General features: G+C 39.2%; 1 protein-coding gene across 8 annotated transcripts in view; it reads left to right on the forward strand.

Annotated features, from left to right (window-relative positions):
* Positions 1 to 12,732, forward strand: part of LOC134220743 (synapse-associated protein of 47 kDa) — a 90,519-nt gene extending 77,787 nt beyond the window's left edge. For 7 of the 8 annotated variants that reach the window (XM_062699846.1, XM_062699847.1, XM_062699843.1 and 4 more), the window contains one exon: positions 10,968 to 12,732. In XM_062699846.1, the coding sequence (XP_062555830.1) occupies positions 10,968 to 11,095 (128 nt within the window). In that variant the 3' untranslated portion in view covers positions 11,096 to 12,732. Of the gene's footprint in view, positions 1 to 7,147 lie in introns of all 8 variants that reach the window. The other variant, XM_062699851.1, reaches the window with a different exon arrangement.
* Positions 12,733 to 15,621: the final 2,889 nt, after the last annotated feature.

The following is a 15,621-nucleotide window of genomic DNA, read 5'->3' on the forward strand; positions in this document are numbered from 1 at the left end:
GACTCACTAAAACCAAATCCCTTTGCACTAGTCGGTCTCCTAGCACTCAACTCAGGAATATTTCAGGTGGCAATGATTGATCCATGCGCACTATGTGCACCTCGCAGTACGAGTGATAGTGTGGCCAAGTGGAAGCTGGAAGACCATTTGCGGCATGCCACCTCTGACAATCGATAGCAGTCAACCTACTGGTGCTCGTTGCAGCTCATCGCACTCCAGTTCTCCATGCTAGTGATTAACTCGATGAAGACGAAGTAGGCTAAAGAGAAGACAACGGCTATTCGACAAAATCAAAGTGGTTGAAGAATTCGTGTTATTGGGCTTACTTGACCTCCGATAACGATATCAGCAGACAAATTCGGAGATGCAACGTGGCAGGAAAGCATACGTACGAGATCTGGACAATGCTTGTGGAGGACCAACGAGCACTTGAAGTAAAAATGGTTCTCTACAACGATCCGACAGGCACAAGAAGGCGATGTGTTCAGCGATCAAGGTGGATCGATCAGGTGGAAGACGATTTACGGACCCTCCGTAGACTGCGTGACTGGTAACGTACAGCAGTACACTTCTGATACTTCGCCATCACAAACAGAAGACACGAGAGCAGGCATTGGAAGTGTGAGTATTGATCTATTGCAATAGCAATAGCCAATGAATATACTGCCTCACTCAGATGGATGTCAAACAATGAGTAGGAGCGATCGTTGCTGTGATAAACAATGAGCAACACCGTCTAACAAGCCAAGCCGTGGTGAGGTATCCATGTAAGCAACGATTTTTGCATTCGTACCCCGCTTGCTTTAGTACAATGAAACCAAACAATCAAACCAAATCATGTATTCTCCATTATTTGCCCTTTTTTCAAGGTTGTAAGATAGTCAAGAGAAAGTATCAACGCCTCCTATTCAGTGTACTCGAGTTCCAGACTCATGGAGGTCTTCATTTTTAGAATGCTTGAATGACTTCTTCTATCAGCGCACCGGAACGACGCTCATTGTTGTGTTACCAAGTGATTCGTTTCACTCAATCAGCTTCCATTGGTGAGCGTTGAAGATCAATAAACGATGAATCATCGAACATTCAATTAGAACATTCATAACTTGCCCCACGGCAGAGCATCAAGTAGGCTTAGATTAACCCGATTTTTTCTCATGATCCGATTCAAGTGAATGCCTGCTCGAGAGCCTTACGGTTTACATGTTACCAAACTCTTACCATTACTATTGAACTGTTGGCAAACATGCTGGAATCAAAAGGCTCGTTATGCAATTGACACATCAGGAAAATGGAGAATTAATCGCTAAACAAATTTGCCTAATTTAAAAAAATAAGACTCTTTGAAATAAAATTGTTGATTATTTTATATACGGGAATTCAGCAGATTTATCCGTCTATCTGCTGAATTCCCGTATATAAAATAATCAACATTTTTATTTCAAAGAGTCTTATTTTTTTAAATTAGGCAAATTTGTTTAGCGATTAATTCTCCATTTTCCTGATGTGTCAATTGCATAACGAGCCTAAATGATAAAACTACGGTTTCTTGGCTGATACCAGAAAAGTGGCGCGTAATGAGCAAAACGACTTGATGGTTAGACAGCGCAATTAAAAAATCGTATGTGACAATCACTAGCAATTGAACCTACGGGGGTTGCTTGTTCCTGGATCACTCATGCAGTATTGGTTGCATTGTGATGTAAACAGCGGGCTTCGCTTAATAGGTGTTGTACTATGTACAATGGTGTTAGTCAGCTTATCGACGACAAAATCAGTGAGATGCCAAAAAAACGACATTCTACGGTGGACTGGTTAGATTAGGGTAGTGTGAATGGGGACATGGAGAACGTGAATAAAAAGAGCAGAAAAGTTTCAATAGACATTGTTTGCAATGAACGGTAATTTGAGTGGTGCGGTTCATTAATTCAGCGAAAGTGCCCACTATTCGTACAGAGCCCATAGTACGCATATAAACCTTAATGACATTCACTTTTGGTTTTGTTTATCATATTACATAATTATAAAAGAGTTTTAGCTCTAAAAAGTAATAAAAAAATATTTTCGAGGTTGTTGCCAAAATCGGGAAGAAAATGTTGCCAAAAACGGGTGTTGCCAAAATCGGGGGTAGACAAAAACGGGTGTTGCCAAAATCGGGATGGGACTGTATTCATATATAAATTTACAAACGGGTCTGCTCGCCTGAAAAACACGATGATTGAGATTTAAGAATGATTTTATATAAATACATTTTTTTTTAACCTGGTCAAAATTAATTGACTTCGAAATTTTATAAGAACATGTTCATGTAATAGGAGTTTTGTACATGCCTACTTTTAAATTTAAAGCTGCCTATGTAATTGTTTCTCTGCTATTATTCAGGTAACTTTTTTACTCAAACATTATTGTATTCTAGTTTGTAGTAGAACGATAAACAGTGCGCACATAAGAACATAAACGTCGTCAACTTTTTACCATTTACAGGTAGTCACTTCGTAAAAGGGCCAGTGTTGAGAAATTGCTGTAATATTCGGTTTCCGTAATAACCTCTCGAGCCAAAATAAAGATATTTCATCCCGGTATGCACACTACTTTAATAGTGGCTTTCATAGACATTAACCCTTTTCAGCCATTTGATTTATCCCTGAATCTAAGATACTCCTATATGCATCCTATATAAATTAGCATTTTGATAAAGTGTCTATATTATATGGTTTGAACCGCACATTTTTTTCAAGATATTCTTTTTACATGTGTAAAATAATTGAAATAAAAGGTAACTCAAGCTACTGTAGCTAATAGTGCTTGATTGGATAGTATCTTTTTTATTTTCATTTCAGTGGAGTGTGCGAGTACAGTTGTGAACAATGTGGTGCACTTGTATGCTAAAACTGTAGAATTATCCATGCGTGTTTCGATAATCATACTCGTTTTAATTATTTTTTTACTCGATCCTAAGGAAACAACAACTCTACGATTTTGACATACTATTTGTAACATGAAAATGTAACTTCTACTTTCAATACCCTTGTAATACAGCATTCAAAATCTAGTAAACGAAACTTTAGCATTTCAGTATTTTTTTTGTGTACTCAAATCCGTTGTATATTTCACTTATTATGAAAAGCACTCTATTGTATTATTTTTTCTCGATGATATTTTGACTATATACCCTTTTTCGTGGTAAAACGAGCTTAAAATAAGATCGAATCTATTGTAGTTTCCATAATTCGAAATCTTATTACTTTACAATACGAAACATTCCATACAACATGATGCACAATAAACTGTACCCTGTCTAGCATGCAGAAGTATAAGTACTAAGGTGGACTATAGTGATTGGCATTTGCTTTGAGATTCAATATCGGCCGCCGCCAGTGTTGGTAATCTCAATTATCGATCTCTCACGCGCGAGCAAACTCGCTTACGGTTCTGAAGGAAATATCGCGTTGGAATTTTCAGAAAGAATAGCATCATTTAGCTCATTTACAAAATAAAAAAAATCATCCCAGAGCGTAAAAAATAATAGGGGCGAAAATGTTTGTTTACATATGTAAGAAGACGCTTTATGTTATGTTATGTTATGTTATGGGAAAAATGTCGATTCAATGTTTTTAACAATGGAGAAAACTGATGAACAAACAATAACTTGAATCATTCAAATCGTGAATGTGTTTTTAGCCGATGAGTCCGACGGGTTTCCATTCACGTTTGATTTAAATCATCCACAAGTATTTCCCAACTCTGGCTGCCTGCTACCAAACTGTGCGCAATAAACAGTTGTTGATTACAAAACGGCTGTGATTACGGAACTCTTGTTGATTTGATTGTGTGCACCCATTTTTGTTTTCAATATCGTTCAATTTTAACGTAGTGGTCAACATGCACACACTTAATTCTAATTGCCGTGCTCGGTAAATGAATTGCCGATTTCACAACAGTCAACATCTCAGCTCTCGGTAATCGAATTATATTACCCAAGTTTTGGTTCAGTCACAGACAAACAGACATAACACATTGAACATTTACTCATCAAATTCATCGTCGTTCAAACACTAACGACATCTGTGGATTTCAGTTAGTTGGGCAAATCACGAACCAGATGGCGGTAGTGAGCAAACGTCAAACTCGAGCAAAAACGATGCGCGCGCCACGAGTGATCGATTGGCCAACTAATGACTATTTGAATTGACCAGTAATTCAATGAACGATGGAAATTTGACGAGTGTTATGTCTGTTTGTCTGTGGTTCAGTATTCATGGTAATGTTCTGCCATAGAAGTTTTTTAGAACGTCCAGAGACCCATAGTATATACTACTCATAAGCGTATCGTGTTGTGGGTCTTATACCGAGATTAGCTTCGGGACTCCCGTAAAGCCATTTGGCTTAGATGTGCCTGTATGAGCCCCCAAATTTAAGGAAACAGATGAGGGAAATGATGCTGGCTACATCATTCGAAAGCGCGTTCCTGACGCTGACAGGTATGGTGAGGCATCGGCATACGTAATGTTCTACAGTATTGTAGACCCCGCAAACGTTGCAAGTTATCTGGAAGGGGATCCCGCCAAAGTTGTACATGAGCCGCGTGATTTCGGTTTGGAGCCGAGAGAAGATTTGCTGGACCAAGGTTGCTTTGGTCCATCCAGGCCGACGTGGTTCCCTTGATTTTCCGCAGCTGTCCAGTAGTAGAAGCTCTTCAGTACATTTCCCAGTTGTCTCACACTGTCTTTATCATCCAGGTTAATACGTCCCTCACATAGACGGTGTTGCCAGGCTCTTCGCAGTGCCCCGAGATCCAAGTCAAGATCATATTCGGGAGGATGCTTTGGAGGAGTAGGACGGGCTTCCTGGACGGGTAGTTGACGGCGATGGAAACAGCAGCTGTTTCGGGCGCGAAAATTATACAGATGTCCGGGAGTCTATCGGAGATAATCATGTTGGTCCCGGTGACCCCGAAGTGTACTCCACAGCCTGCACACTTAGTTTTTATTTCTGCAGCTCGGCGAAAATCCGCACAGCTGTGCGCCAGCAAAATAAAAATCTGATATTTCAGCAGAAATGACGTTTGTTAGCTGATTTTCGGTAAAATATTTGCTGATTTTCAGCAATTTTGACAGAAATCTCGTCAAAAAACATGTTTGCTGGGGCACGGCTGTGCGAATCTCGGTAAAAGTTCAACATGTTGCTGAGATCCGGAAAAAAAAATAAGTGTCTGAAAAGGACCCATCCGTATACCTGTGTTCATGATTGTTGAATTCGCTATTTAATAGTTCGACCTTCTGAGAGCCACCGAGTTGGCACCCCTTCGGAAATTGTGTGCATGGTATGTTCCATGCCGTAGAGTAGGAGGATATCAATTATATATTGAATAATGTCATCTTTCAACAGCTTAAGTTGACAATGAATGTCATCTTTCGACCATTTAATTTTGTTAATCATCATTTATTTATTCAGACTAAGGCCGAAGAGGCCTGTGCAGTATATAAGAGTCTTCTCCATTCGGCTCGGTCCATGGCTACACATCGCCAACCACGCAGTCTAAGGAGGGTCCGCAAGTCATCTGACCTGATCGATCCACCTTGCCCGCTGCGCACCTCGCCTTCTTGTGCCCGTCGAGTCGTTGTCGAGAACCATTTTTACAGGGTTACTGTCCGACATTCTGGCTACGTGCCCGGCCCACCGCAGTTGTCCGATTTTCGCAGTGTGAACGATTAATGGTTCTCCCAGCAGCTCATGCAACTCGTGGTTCATTCGCATCCTCCACGTACCATCCGCCATCTGCACCCCGCCATAGATGGTACGCAGCACTTTCCTTACGAAAACTCCAAGTGCGCGTTGGTCCTCCACGAGCTTCGTCCAACTGATAGCTCCGTTATTCTGCATAAAAACGTATCCGCTGACTGACCGTCGTGTATCGGGGTCGTTTCCCCAATCTGCGTCGCTGTAGCCGTAGAGGCTCGTGTCTCCGGCAGAGTCATATTTTCTATCCGCGTTTCTCTTATTCAGGCCTCTACTTGCATCAACCCTTTGAGTAGGAAGTAATCTTTACATCAGCACCAATATATCAGAAGAGCAAAACTGCTTTTGTAAACAAAAGCTTCTCCCGTCGCTGGTCCGCTAATTTAATGCCATCAACGCAATCCAGCGCCACACAATGAAAGAAGAGAGTTCGCTGCTATAAACATCAGTAGTGTTGGATTGCGTGCAGGCCCAAGTGACATGAGAAACATTTGTTTACAAAAGCAGTTTCTCCTTTATGAAATGTTGGTGCCGATATTTCAGCCCTTTTTGTATTAGATTGATCAAGTGTTGCACCCAACAAGACTTCTGCAAATTTGGATAAATGCAAATATATCTTAGCAGAGGCTACGAAACATTTTGAGGTTTTTTATTATTACATACGAAATTATATATAAAAATAGGAAAAATCCTACACTGGATTCATGCCATCAATATTAACAAGGTTTAATTTTTTAATAATTATTGTTTAATAATTACTGTTATTATTCTAGTTTTATAAAACCATTATAAAATGTAAGCAGTTAATTCTATTCATATTATTATTTATATGCACATCTCTGCATTTGCGAAAAAAGCATCTTGTGAATCATAGCAAATAGCTTTAGTTTCTCATAGTTAGCAACAGCAAACGTAGTCTTGAACGAATCTCGTAAAGAGGGTTGCCAGATTCACTTACTGTGGCTGTATAGTTACTATTTGAACAAAAATAATGCAAACCTGTAATATGTAATGCAAGCCAAAACGAAAACATTATACTTTAGGCTGTTTGAATTGACAGTAGTGAATGACTGCATAGCTGCACTAATTCTGTATATGATTGACAGAGCTTACAGTTTAAGAAGGTTGATCTGGCAACTCTGTTTTCACATCGCATATGGTTTAGATATTACATTCCATTTTCTTCACAACTGCATTGTGGTACTTTCTTATTACATTTACATTTTTAGATGCATTTCGTAAAACCAGCTTCCACTGTATTAAATAAATCAGATAAATTTCCTCGTCTCTTTAGCGAATAGTATTTTTATTTGTTGTTTTTCGCTCAGTCGTTTTCGTGTGGTCTGAAATTGTAACTAATATTGTTATTTTCTTATTCCCTCCTTGCTTACAACTATTGAAACTCAAACAGCCTAAAGACGTAGTTACAATACTCAAGAACGAAGACCCATCACGCCCGTATCAAGAGAAAATTAAGAGAAAAACAGTGAACAGATGTTACACTATTCATGAAAAGAAAATGTAACTAACTCCAAAAATAAAAAAAATAATTACCGATAGTTCCATACCGTAAACCCATCTTAGCTAATATACAGCAAAACACAAGGATGGAGCAGGAGGACTTCCCCCTTCATATAACACGATCATAGGAGCACACAAAAAAAATCAGAATCAATTATGCCATACCTTAAATTTTAGTATAATTCCGAACAAATCATAACACATCTTGATGTTAAGAATGGTTATGTTAGTATGTTTTAAGAAGCCATAACCTGTCTCAATCGAAAAATATTTCCGGTCTGAATTCGACAGTTTGTTTTGTTATTCGGTGCCAATGGCTGCCGACATTCAAGCCCGACGAATATAGTTTCCATACATAACTACTCAAAAGTAAACTAACAAACACAATAAGTGTACTTTTCTGTCTTGATGTGATTTTTCTCGCAACCTCAGAGTAATGTTAACCCCCAAAAAGAAAGCATGGATGGCCATGCGAAGTATCTAGCTTACCACTTGACGGCATACATTCAGAGATCCGGTCAACGAACTCCTATTTGGCTGTGGCTTGTCTTACCCATAACATACCTGTCCGGCATGACTGGAAGTCCCAGAATATGAAATCTATATCTGTTTATTCTAACTCACAACCCACCGAGGCCGAGATTCTCGTAAAACTAAATTGCGCTGAGTTATCTTCATATATTGGAGCCACAACTTATCTGACACGTGCACCTGTTCAATCTTCCAACCTATTACATCTTGAAAATAACTTAAACAGCGGACATTTCCTAAAACATATTGTTTTCTTATTCATTTGGGTTTTTATTTTGTTTTTCATCTGTTTATCAATCCGGATACATCGCCGCGTAAATGCCATTTCAAGACACTAAGCTAAAACTCAAGAGTAGTCTGTATAAAACCACATATTTCGCGTTGAACTTTACGAAAGATTATCATAAAATAGCAGTATTCATATATATACTAACAAATCGAAAAAAGGGAATGAAATTAAAGATTTTTTCAATGTTGTGCATTTCGTTAAAATCTATACATCTTTGACGACAAAATAATATATACAAAACATTAAAAGACGAAACAGCTAAAATTAATTATTCGAGGGTGTAGATGTTAAGAAAACTGAGAAAGGGAAATATTAAACATACAGATATTAATATATGTACTTATTTAAAGAAAGTATTTAATTCGTTAAAACTCAATTACAAAAAAAAACCACACGTAATTTAAGAGAAAAGACAATACAAACCAACAACGTCGTTGAGAATCAAGATGAATCAAAGTAACATAGGTGAAAACAATGTCTGAAATGTGTGGTACCCGAAGGTCATATGATGGGTCATTCGAAAAAGGGCGGTCGAAAAAGACGGGCAGTTAGATTGTTAGAATGAAACAGTTGAATTGGTAACGTTTTCAGATTGGCATGCAATGTATAGAAGTAGAATTGGTGGAAAACTTTTGATTTGCAACAATTATGTCTCCTCTTGGCTAGTTTCGACTAAAATACGCTTCCTATTGCAAACACAAAGCGACTCAAACACGTATCTGAAATATGTACAGATAAATGGGCTGAGTCTTGGGCTGAACTAAAGGCTGATTTTGTTTTTGACGTCAATGGCTGATTTTGTTTTTGACGAAGATAATAATATGAAATTTTAAAGGCGAATCTCATTTAATTGAAAGTAAAGGAATAATTAGAATGGCTTAACTAAGACGCAGAACGGCCTTTCGAACAAATGAATCCTTCGGGTTTATCCTTGCTCCATTTGTGCTGACTTCCCTTTGTATGGTGTTGAATGAAATACATGAACAGGCGATATTCTTCGATCATGCTAAAATCATCTAACAAAATTGATGTTTCTGTTACTTTGTTCCACAAACGAATAACAGAAGTAGCACCATCTAAAAAGACAAATATGAAAATTTGTTCAACTTCGCTAAAACCTCTCAAAAATGTTTGACAAACATTGACCCCGTTAACTCAAACGTAGGTAAAATCGATTTGATTATTATTAATTAAGCCGACAAGGTATACGTTTTTCTACTTGGACGTTACATAAGGCTAAACCTCCTCTCTCCCCTCAAATCATGGAGGTATTTTAACATTCTCTAACAGTTTCATCTTCCGTCTAAGACGAATTTAGTACTTTCCATTCGATTCCACCACGTTTTGTAATCTTTCCAGGTACGTATTTCGACCTCAAATGTGAGGCCATCTTCAGTGTCTCGTACTTGACTCGACTCGACTCGAGTACGAGACACTGAAGAATGCCTGACATTTGAGGTCGAAATACGTATCTGGAAAGATAACAAAACGTGGTGGAATTAAATGGGAAGGACTAAACTTGTCTTAGACAGTGTAAGACATGCACTAAAAAAGCTTAAATATTTTTTTCTCAGTTTCATCTTGTTAATATATCAATCCAGTTGTTGGGCATTTGGGAGGATGTAAAGTGAATGCAGAAAAATAAAAGCTTGACGTTAAAACAAAATCAGCATTTTGCTATCTGTCAATGATAGCCTTTAAAATCTTTATTTTTAGCATAATCGCATCTTTCCTTCCAACACGGCTTCACTCTATATTTGCCTATACAATCCCACGAATCAGTCGAACAATTCTATAGCAAAATTACATAATGCAATAATCTGTATAGACAAATAAATTTTTAAGGCAATTAAACTTAAGCTGTGATTAATTAACATTGGAAACTACAATGAACAGAGTGTATTACCGGGGCTACTGACGAAGGATCAGCAAGAAGATCATTTATTTTAACCAAATGTGTAAAATGTTCCCTAAAAGGAGCGAATTGTATCATGAAGAGTGCATCCAAGTAGATGTGTACATAAACATCGCCGCTTCCAGTAAACGGCACAACGTTCTAGGGACAATGAAAAGATTATTTTATTTATTGCGATTGTTTGAATTAGAATCGATAATAAAACAAAAATGCAACAGTTCATCGCAATTGATAATTAAAATTTTCCTCTACTCTGTCGCAGATAAATGGATGAGGCAATAGAAAATTTCCTTTGATTGTGGCCACGCCTACTAGATAGCACACTGAACGAAAATAACACTTTGAACGCGTACTAAAAGCCTTATATGCAATACTCACACTGTACAGAGCAGATTGTTGAAATGCAAGTTTGATCTTCCCAGAATTGTTTGCATAAAGGCTGTGCAATAGCTGTAGTTAGTTTAATGTCAAGTGGAGCGCGTGTCAACGAAATAGACGATGGAAGTTTTCTCCGCGCTGTCTGTTTATCTGTGTTACGGCTACGGCAATAGACAAAGAAAAACATCATTAAATTTTATTTATTAATACACAAACTGGTTGAACGTGACATATGCCAACAAAGTGTGTTGCTCTTATAATCGTTTTGGTTGATACCGTTAACGTAGATATGAATAGAATAAATAGTACAATAATAGACGCAAAATAATGGATGCTTTACCGCAGGACAGTGCTTTATAGCCACAGTAGGAAACAAATCTAAAGAGGCGTTAAAAACCCACGTTTCTTGTTAAATTATTTCGAAAAGATCGATTTTCGTTGTAAGTTATAGTTTTTATCTTGCTTATTCTATATAACACCCGACTTTGTTTTCCTGCTCCTCTTCGAACATCGACGACGACGCCGCCAATCGGTATCGAATAAACGCATTTTAAATACACAAATTGGACCTTGCACGCTGCGAACATCCCACAATAGAAGAACAATGGGAAAAGGATTTGGAGGCAGAACTACAGGATTACGAAGTGGTAAACGATGGCAACGATCGCTCCAACTGGGAGAAAGACGTGGACGAGCTGTTAGACGACGAAACTGATTTGAAATAAAAATAATGTTTTAATCAGCTGCTTTGTAACGTGATGAACTGTACTGTAAATAATTGAATGAGGTCTGTTAAATATTGATATTTAGTGCTTATTAAGTAATATAATTAATCATCCAGTTTTGTTAGGATACAAAATTAGTGACTCGTTTTATCCTAATTCCACAAGATTGATAGAAAATGTTTTTTTTTTGTTCTGTACACTCTATTGATTTGCATTGCAAATTTGAATTTCCGTTAAAAAAAATATTTCTAAATATATACATTTAATGTATATATATAGATTATTGTGCGTTTTTGGAATGTCTTGATGGATAAATCGTATTACAAAGTAATTGATGCGGATAAAACAAGTAATCAGGTCTTGAAAATATCGATATTTCATCCAGCCATCAGTACAAATGAAATTCCGATGAAAAATAAAGAAAACGTATTTGTCTTCAATTCCCTCCACACTTGTTATACCATTTTTTTCTCTTCTTCATGACTATTAAAACATCAAGAATGTAATATGTACTGTGAAACTCCTACAACAGTTTCAAATGAGTGATCCTCACTGGGGTTTCCTACTAAAAAGGCTAGACATTTTATGTATAAGAAAAATATGTTGAACGATACTATAATAGGTGATGCATTTTGTGAAATAGTAACCTATTACATGAAATCTTTTCACAAATTCAGGCACCACGATTGAATTGCAGTGAGTATATATAATCAAGTTGACAGACCTGACTTGTTGAAATCTTTTTCATTACACAAATGTTTGGCTTTATTTAAGCTTCATTTTTTGTCCAACCATTCTTTGAACTGTATAAAATGCTCTAGCATTTCAGACTCAAACTACGTTTACTTTGACTAATTTATTTTGGAAAAATGTCAAAACTTCATCCCACTTAACAACATTACAATGATCATACACCACTTCTTCCAAAAATTCTCTAAGGTAATTAAGAAAATGAAATCTAAGCAGAATTAAATCAAGTTTATAAAATGCTAAGATATTTGAACGAAAACACAAGCTAACTTGAGAACGTGAGAATAAAACTTATATCAAATACAGCCAGAAGAAATAAGGGAAACACATTTCATCGCACAGATTTAGAGAAAACAAAAGAGAAGCCGAATTACACAAAAAAATAGCCTAGACGTTTTTTCGAAGTAATTCTTGTTTACTGTATAAAGTGAATAAATAAACAACAATCCAATGCATAACTTGCTGAATGTAGTGCAATATCGGAAAACGCTAGAGCACTATAAATTTAAAAAAAAAAACAAAAGTAATTCCTTGCAACACAAACACTGTTAGTGCGACCTCTCACTAGCATGATTCACAGTAAAACTGATTTAGTCGAACCGAAAACTTCGGCTAACGTTTTTAAATATTCAACGACAAACACATTTGTTTCCGTTTTTTTCGTTCAACTTTAATCTCTCTAACTCATGGATCCGACGAAATTATGTATGCATTGTAATTCTGTATTTATTGACCACTGGAATAAGATTGTTTAATATATTGAACTAAAATAATATATACATATTACGATATACTACCGAATATGAAGCATTAATATGTGTAAGAAATCAGTAATAACAGTAAATGAAATAAAAAAAATCAGAGAGATATTGTGAACATTCAATGAACTCTAATATTTCTCTATAGAAAACATACCGAATCTCCGTGAGTCATTTATTAGAGAAACTATGTACGTTATGTGGAAGGTATTGATTTGGAAAATGTATTGGAGGTAACCACTTTCCCTTCGATGGGACTCGAACCCATGACCCTACAGTACGCTAGACTGGTGCTTTAACCAACTAAGCTACGAAGGACCTCCGTCGGTCTTCGCAACCTAGAGGCCACTGAATGAGCTCGAGATTCCCAAATTGGACGCATAGTCAAATCACTCGTAATCCATTTGTCAAGCCAACACTTCCACATGTGTATAGTACACGTCCACATCGGTCGGGTCTGAGCTTGACGACCGACTGGCAAATTGCTTACACAACCTCACTTGATCAGTACAGTTGCTGATGAAGAATGTGTTGTGTATAGCCGCCAGATATTCTAAATACTCACGCTCCTCTAATGTGGACGTGTACTATACACGTGTGGAAGTGTTGGCTTGACAAATGGATTGCGAGTGATTTGACTATGCGTCCAATTTGGGAATCTCGAGCTCATTCAGTAGCCTCTAGGTTGCGAAGGCCGACGGAGGTCCTTCGTAGCTTAGTTGGTTAAAGCACCAGTCTTAGCGTACTGTAGGGTCATGGGTTCGAGTCCCATCGAAGGGAAAGTGTTTTCCAATACATTTTCCAAATCAATATCTTCCACATAACGTACATATTCACATATGAGTTTTCACAACATTGTAAATTAATGTCCAAGTCGGGTGGTTTAATCCCCGGAAATAGGCAATTAACTTTGATTGAACAAAAAACTGTTTTTAAACAATTTGGCACCGAATCTTTCGATTTCTTCGATACAGATCAATAGTTTTTGGCAAAACTGAAAACCCTGGGGCACTTCCAGCGCAAAAACTGCAAGCAGTACTCCGTAATTGCTTTTCAAAGGGCGTGCACATAGGGGGAAAGACGGCTTTGGCAGGTTTTGTTCTATTATTGGCAGGGGGGTTTTTGTCGACCAAATTTTATGAAATTTGGCCACAATATTCTTTGATATGCAAAGAATGCTTACGCCAAATTTGAGCCTAGTCAGTCCTAAAAAAAACCCCTGCCAATAATAGAACAAAACCTGCCAAAGCCGTCATTCCCCCTATGTAGTTTAAAAAAAAAAAAAGATTAATCCACCTAGCGGTGACGATCCTTTTCTCGATTCAATTGTTTGGCTTCGCCTTAGTGTGATACACATTCAACAGCGCAAGCTGGGATGCCATCGCGCTCTCGTTACGCCGGCTTAGTCTAGCTTAGTCGGCTTAGGAAAGCTACTTCCAGAACCGCGTGCTGCTATGCGAGACCGATGCCGGCCAGAAAAGTGTACCCATTACCGCAGGAGTCCCGCAAAGGTCAATCCTGGGCCCGGTACTATGGAACCTGACGTATGACGGGGTTCTGAAGCTAAAGTTTCCTCCTGGTGTGAAGATCGTCGGCATGGCTGACGATGTAACCCTAGAGGTCTAGGGGAGTCAATTCCCGAAGTAGACCTAACCGCAGAACACGCGATCAGCACTGTGGCGGACTGGATGAGTGCGAGAGGCCTTGAGCTCGCTCAACATAAGACGGAGGTGGTTATCTTCAGCAACCGTAAGTCGGCACAACATGCAGTTGTTCACGTGGGAGACGTCGCGATCACTTCAAAGCGGAGTCTGAAGATTCTTGGGGTCATCATAGACGACAAGCTTACCTTTGGTAGCCATGTCGAATATGCGTGCAAGAAGGCTTCGACTGCTGTGGCGGCATTATCGAGGATGATGTCCAACAGCTCCAAGGTGTGCGCCAGTAGACGTAGGCTACTGGCAGGCGTTGCCGCATCTATTCTTAGGTACGGCGGCCCGTCCTGGGCAAAGGCACTGGGGGTAACCAGTTACCTGCGGAAACTGGAGAGCACCTACCGCTTGTTGTGTCTTAGGGTGATATCGGCCTACCGCACGGTATCGCACGAAGCATCCTGCGTGATAGCGAATATGATGCCAGTCGGGCTGGTCATCCGGGAAGACGAGGAGTGTGTTGAGCTACGTGGCACCAGAGGAGACCGCGAGCGTACCAGGGTGACTTAGGTTGCCAGATGGCAGCGCGAGTGGGATAACTCCTCGAAAGGTAGGTGGACCCACCGGCTGATTCCTAACATATCAAGTTGGGTGGGGAGACCCCATGGGGAGGTTCACTTCCATCTGACACAATTCCTGTCAGGCCATGGCTGTTTCCGACAGTACCACCACAGGTTTGGGCACGCGGAGGCCCCCGTCTGCCCTGACTGCCCATGTGTTAACGAAACTGCAGATCACATACTGTTCGTATGTCCTCGTTTCGACGTCGAAAGAAGAGCAATGCTAGACGTTTGCGGCCGGGACACAACTCCGGATAACCTTATCCAGAGGATGTGTCAAGCGGTGGGGAAGTGGAACGCAGTCTCGACTGCAACCACTCAGATTGCCTGCAGCTTGCAGAGAATCTGGCCCGCCAACCAGCAATCGACAAGCAGTACTAACTTTCGATTGGTTAGTTAGAATGAAAAGTGCCGAACGCGGGAAAGTGTTTGAATGGTCTGCCTATGCAGAGGTGATGGCGCAGCGGGTGGCAACCGAGATCGTCATCTCGAAGCATGGAAGAAATGTGAATGAATACGTGTATGCATGGACCGCACACGCCGTGCTGGGAGTAGCGCAGGAATGTTGGTTCCTATGACAACTGATAACCCGGCGTGGCAGAGGAGTGTGGGTGAGCATCCAAGTCAGTCTCACATGGTATGAAAGGAGTGAGCACACAAGTCAGTATCACATGGTATGTTCGAGGTGAGCTAGTCTCAGATGGTATGATCGAGGTGAGCATCCAAGTCAGACTCACATGGTATGT

This window comes from Armigeres subalbatus, chromosome 3, assembly GCF_024139115.2.
Source record: "Armigeres subalbatus isolate Guangzhou_Male chromosome 3, GZ_Asu_2, whole genome shotgun sequence".
Lineage (NCBI taxonomy): Eukaryota > Metazoa > Arthropoda > Insecta > Diptera > Culicidae > Armigeres > Armigeres subalbatus.